This window comes from Semicossyphus pulcher, unplaced genomic scaffold (genome assembly GCF_022749685.1).
Source record: "Semicossyphus pulcher isolate SPU_LCO1_2020_fin unplaced genomic scaffold, fSemPul1.0.p SCAF_12, whole genome shotgun sequence".
NCBI lineage: Eukaryota > Metazoa > Chordata > Actinopteri > Labriformes > Labridae > Semicossyphus > Semicossyphus pulcher.
This window is the reverse complement of record NW_027211626.1, coordinates 13,449,415-13,455,096: the sequence shown is the minus strand read 5'-3', so window position 1 is coordinate 13,455,096 and position 5,682 is coordinate 13,449,415. Positions and strand designations below refer to the sequence as shown.

The 5,682-nt window shown below is 43.8% G+C and overlaps 1 protein-coding gene across 1 annotated transcript; it reads right to left on the bottom strand.

Moving 5' to 3' along the window:
• Positions 1-3,993: 3,993 nt before the first annotated feature.
• On the bottom strand, positions 3,994-5,386 carry LOC138589046 (putative nuclease HARBI1). The gene is made up of 4 exons (XM_069659324.1): positions 4,948-5,386; positions 4,735-4,847; positions 4,541-4,652; positions 3,994-4,458 (listed from the first exon to the last, which is right to left on the bottom strand). Exons 1-4 carry the CDS (start codon positions 5,384-5,386, stop codon positions 4,085-4,087), a joined length of 1,038 nt encoding a protein of 345 aa, XP_069515425.1. The 3' UTR covers positions 3,994-4,084.
• Between the last annotated feature and the right edge of the window lie 296 nt (positions 5,387-5,682).

Here is a 5,682-nt window from a genome sequence, read left to right as displayed (position 1 = left end):
CAGCAACCTGCAGAAGTCTGTGGATCAATGCTGACAGCTGCAGTCCTTGCCTTGAACTCCAACCTCTACATACCATGCCTCCAACAAAGAACATCTGTCAACCTCCAACTCGAGCCTCTGGCACAAACCTGCAGTCGCTGCCTCTACCTGCAGCCTCTGCTAGCAACCTGCAGCCGCCATCACCTGCGGACTGTTGCTGACAGCTGTAGTCCGTGCCTTCAACTAAAACCTCTGCCAACAACCTGCAGCTGCTGCATCCACCTGCAACCTCTGCCAACCAACCATCGCCCCATCCTCCACATGAACGACAACTGCCCCTGATGCCTACAACTCAATCTTCTTCAAGCAACCTGCAGCTGCTCCACCTGCAATTGCTGGCTTACAGCTGCAGCCAGTACCTCCAACTCCAACCTCTGCAAAACACAGGCCGCCAACAAATGTTTAACCTGCGCCAACAACCATCAGCCTCTACCTCCACCTTCGCAAACAGAAAGCCGCCTACACCTGACTGATGCAACCTGTGCCTTTAAATCCAACAACTTCCAGCCAGCAAATAAGGTGACTTCACCTGCAACCTGTGACAAAAACCTGCTTCCACATTCAGTATCAGAAAATGTCAGCCTCAAACTCCACCTCCACCTGGACAAACACTGCCTCCCATGTCTCCAACAACAATCTGCAGCCTCTAACCCTACCGGCACAATGTGAAACACAGCTGCCTCCGGTGCCTCCAACAACACCTCTGCCAGACAGTCGGCACGGCCTTGAACTACAGCCTCTGCCAACAACCGGGGAGAGAAAAGAAGTATATATTATACTATAGAACTATAGAACCCAAGAAGAAACCGAACCTGCGCAGTAAGAAAGACTGCTACCTCCAATGCAACTTAGAAAGACAACTGTCTCTGATGCCTCAAACTCAAATCTCTGCAAGGAGCCTGCAGCTGCCTCCTGGTCGAGAAACCATCAGCCTCTACCTCCACCTGCACAATGAGAAAACAGCTTCCTCCCTCTCCATCAACTCAAGCGTCTGCAAGCAACCTCTCTGTATTGCTCATGAAGTAATGATGTAAATCACAGAGGTGAGAAAATGGCCGTGCAGGATTTATGCTATGGTTTGTCTCCAGGTCCATCATTGATATCACGTCACTATTTTTAAAATAGTGAAAATTAGAAAATAGAAAATGTTTAAATATACAGAGTTAATAGACACTATCTTTTACATAAAGAGTGGGCCTTTTAGAATGTATATGATTTGCATATTCTTGTACAGGATCAGTAGGATGCATTGTAATCTGATTGTATCATTAAAGCTTTAAAAGTGTAATTTAATACTTTGATACATAAAAGTCATGTAATGTGTCATCTTTACTTTAAACACAGTTTAGGTCTAAATGATTCACTTTAATATGATTAATAGATTAAAATGTGCATGCTGACATAATCACATTAAAAAGGTTCTGCTGTCCATTTTCGATGACAGCAGAAAACAGCTTCCTCCCTCTCCATCAACTCAAGCATCTGCAAGCAACTTGCATCCACCTCCACCTGCAGAATGGGACTGACTGCCGCAGCCCGTGCCACTAACTCAAACCTCTTCCAACCCCCAGCAGCAGCCGCCTCTGATGCCACCTGAAACCCTCCCAGATCACCGACCTCAGGCCTCACATTCTTGCAGACGCCTTTAAACAAAACCTCCACTTCTGGCCTCTCCCATTACGTGCCCCTCCATGAGCAGACTCTACCACACAGCTGCAGCCTGAACCTCTGCCTACATCATTAGTAAAAGTTAAAAAAAACCCAGCTTGCTTTGATTCAGAATAAAGGGGACAGTTTTGTGAATTAGTGTTCATTTGTTGTGTAACCATTTCAGAACTTAAACAATGTTTGTATATGAGGAACTCCATCCTAAAAAGAAAGGTATAAAATTATGAGTAAATACTTAATTTCAATGCTTTGGTGAAGGAATAATGGTTGTTGTGTGTCTGTGTCAGGTAGAATTTCAGTTAAAAAGTGAGAAAGAAAACTTCTGGTGCTCAATTTTCTTGTGCGATTGAAAATGTTTCTTACTTGTGTTTAATTACTAATAACAGGTGAAAATAATTCTCTATGGATTTCTCCGTATTCATCTGTGAAAACGAGGTAAACTGGTGTGATAAAGTGCAATTAATCAAATTATTTTTCCAACATAAAATTACTTAACAGGAAACAAAAGGGGGGAGACTGCATGTAAAGGGGTTCAAACCTGGGGTCCGTTTCACAAAGCAGGTTCAACAAACTCTGAGTCTAACCCTGAACTCTTGAGTTGATCTACTCCGAGATAGGAAACTATATAAAAAGCCAGCATTAATGGAGCCCCGATACCACGATTCACCATGGCAACGGTACACAATAAGAGGTCCTCCTACGTCACACCAATGGAGCTCGAAATACTCATGCGGACGTATGGCGAACACGAACACGTATTTCGCAAAAGAAGTAACACGACTGCAGCTGCTCGAGTGAACGCGTAAGTTTGAATTGGTGTGTTAATTAAATATTTAATCACGGAATAGAAGCTAAAATGTATATTAATTTAGGTGCAATCCAGCGGGACCTAAACGCACATGGAAGCAGCTAAAAATGAAGTATAAGAACATCATTCAAACAGCCCTAACATAATGCTGATCTCACATACATTTCATTTATTAGGCCTCAATACATTTAAATTCTGCTCAGCCAACAGAGAGAAGGCAGAGGCCCGCAAAACGGGTGGAGGACCAGCACCACCACCTCTGACTGAGGCAGAGGAGCTGGCCCTGAGCCAGAACACGGGGAGGCCAGTGGCAGAGGGAATCCCCGGTGGGAGCTCATCTGAGCCTGTCACCCCCCAGGACACAAGTGCCTTCATAAGATGTAAGAAATAAAGAGTACGGTCTAAACCTGCAGTGTATGTAAAGTGTTATGACATTATTTTCGTTGTGATTTGTCAAAATTAATTGATTGATGTAATAGCCATGGCCATTTGTCCTAACAGATTCTGATGGGGTTCTCTGCCTTGTTGAGCCCCATCCAACGACAGAACACCTTGCAGCTGTAAGTAGGCTACTCAATACTCCAGAGATGACCACATAGTAGTGTAAAGTGTTCTAAAACCAAATGCTCATCTAAACAGGTAGAACCTCAGGAAGAAGATGAAGACACCCTCTCTGCTGACACAGAGAGGCCTACAGAGGTAACATGTTAAAATGATATGTTACTGATATCTGGCGTTATCTTCCCATTCACTGCTCTTTAAGTTCTCATGTGGAATATTGTGGCATGTAGCCTACATTAAAGTATGAACAGACATTCTTATTCTTTTTTAACAGAGCATGGCTGGGCAGCAGGAGGAGGGTCCATCAGAGTCAACAGCACAGTTGAACACAGTGAGTCACTAAATGCCAGAGGTTAATTCTGCATGAACTGCAGGATTTAATGTCATCCTTATGTATTCCCAGTTACCTGTAAAGGAGGATCTTTGGTGTTCCTGGACCACCAGATTAAAAAGTCAGCGCTGGAGATCGAAATATTGCAACACAAGTTAGAGGTGGGTGCATAGTCACAGGTGAATTGTGTTATTTTATTTTTTAAATATTGTTCCAGTAATTAACGTCTGCTTTTGTATTTGTAGGAAATAAAGAGGACCAAATAAAATGTGACTCATTTGTCTTATTTGACTGCTCTCTGCAGTGGTGGTGGAAAATCTACAAAACATGACTTTGACTAAGACTTATCTTTTGATTATTTTATTAAAACTATAAAATACTTTTGCAAAGGGTCAGAGCATAACAGAGAGGCAACCAAAGAGAGCCTAATAAGAATGATAAAGAAATGAGTGAATACACAGGCATTTTATAGAGATAGGAGTACTCCGTGTCCTTCAGAAAGTAGAAAACTACCCAGGCCTCATCTGAGAAGCACTGTGTAAATAGGTCAAAGGTCAAACATATGAACAATGGCTAAGCGGTTGGAAGTTAAGAAGTATAACTAAGACTTTAAAGTGTGATCTAAATAAGGTAAGACATGTTAAAGAACTAAAAGAAAAAAATAAAACAAACGTGTCTTAGTCAGCGAAATGATTGTTGCAGACGACATCTCTGACTGCCCTTCCCTCCGGCATGTCAGCTGCAACGATGGGGTCTTCATCAGCCTCTATTTGTAGGGCAGGGTGTTTCTCTCCTCTGATTGTGGCAATATTATGGAGAACAACACATGCCACAATAATGTCGCAGGCCCTCTCAGGGGTTACCCTGAGTTGACGTAGGCACTGGAACCGGGCTTTCAACAGGCCTATGGTCATCTCCACCTGAGCTCTCGTCCTGCAGTGGGCCACATTGAAGCGCTGCTGGGGGCCTGGCTCAGGGTCAGGGTAAGGGGTCAGCAACGTTGGCCGGCATGGGTACCCCCTGTCACCCAGCAGATAGCCGTCAAGGTGTCCTGTAATGTATAGTGGATACTTTGAGTGCGTCAAAGGAGGGAGACAAGTGAATTATATTGAACAAAGCTCTAGGCTACATACCACGTTCCATTCTGCGGCTTACAGTAGACTCACGGTATACCCGTGAGTCATGCACAGACCCGGGCCACTTGGCCTCCACATTGGTGATTATATGTGCAGCATCACATATGATCTTGACAGTGCAGAGAATCACAGATGTTAGTTGCAGGATTGTGATGCAGTCTTTCACATTTTGACACAGTGGTCATATCTACCTGCACATTAATGCTGTGGGTGGACTTTCTATTTACATAGTGTCCCTCATTTTCAGAGGGAGCCCTGATGGGAATATGGGTTCCGTCGACACACCCAATCACATTGGGAAATCCTAGAATAAACTGAAATTAGTAATCGTAGTCTGAGGTCACAGCAACATGTCATTAACAGTACACAATACATTCTTTAAAACAGATTTCTACATCGTTTACCTGCAATCCTGTGGAACTCCTCTTTAATGGCTCTCAGAGGTTTGTGGCCAGGGAATTTAACAAAAACGTGCAAAAAACGTTTGAGAGCCAGACACACTTTCCTCACTGCCCTGCAGACAGTGGCTTTGCTGAGTTGCTCTGCATCCCCAATATTATAAAGAAAACTTCCATTCGCAAAAAAACGTAAGGCAACACAAAGAATTTGCTCAGATGTGAGTGCTTGTCCACGTTGGGTGATATTTGTGATGTGCGGCTGCAGAAGAGTGTGCATATAACGCAGTGACTGTAAAGAAAAACGGTAACGCTCGAATAAAAAGTGGTTCGGAAATGAAAAGACATCTAATCGGGGTCTTATCATCCTGTCCCGACGAGGGTTTAACTCCCTGCGGAGAAGTGCAGCCCCTTCGTCAACAATGTCGTCGAGAAATGGACATGCCATGATCGCAAATAATTATCTTCTTTGTCACACAGACAAACGTTTGCTCAAACACGCGCGTGATACGGGCTGAATGAATGAGGAAGTCGAATGAGGGTTTTACAGCCTAGAGGGAGGAGACAGCGAAACTCTGAGTTTCCTGAAGAAAACCTGCTCGCGACCAGGTTAGGTTCACAGACTCAGTTACCATAGTAACCAACTCAGAGTTAAAGTTACCTCTCTTTCTGAAATGGCAAACCCGAGGTTTCCCTCATTTCAGGGTTAACAAACTCGGGGTTTTTCACTAAACCCGCTTTGTG

Excerpts from the sequence above, each read along its gene's own strand:
- LOC138589046 (XM_069659324.1), bottom strand. The coding sequence starts at position 5,386 with ATGGCATGTCCATTTCTCGACGACATTGTTGACGAAGGGGCTGCACTT. Across the intron at positions 4,848-4,947 it reads GGAGTTCCACAGGATTGCAG|GATTTCCCAATGTGATTGGG; the intron begins GTAAACGATGTA and ends AGTTTATTCTAG. Across the intron at positions 4,459-4,540 it reads AAGCCGCAGAATGGAACGTG|GACACCTTGACGGCTATCTG; the intron begins GTATGTAGCCTA and ends TATACATTACAG.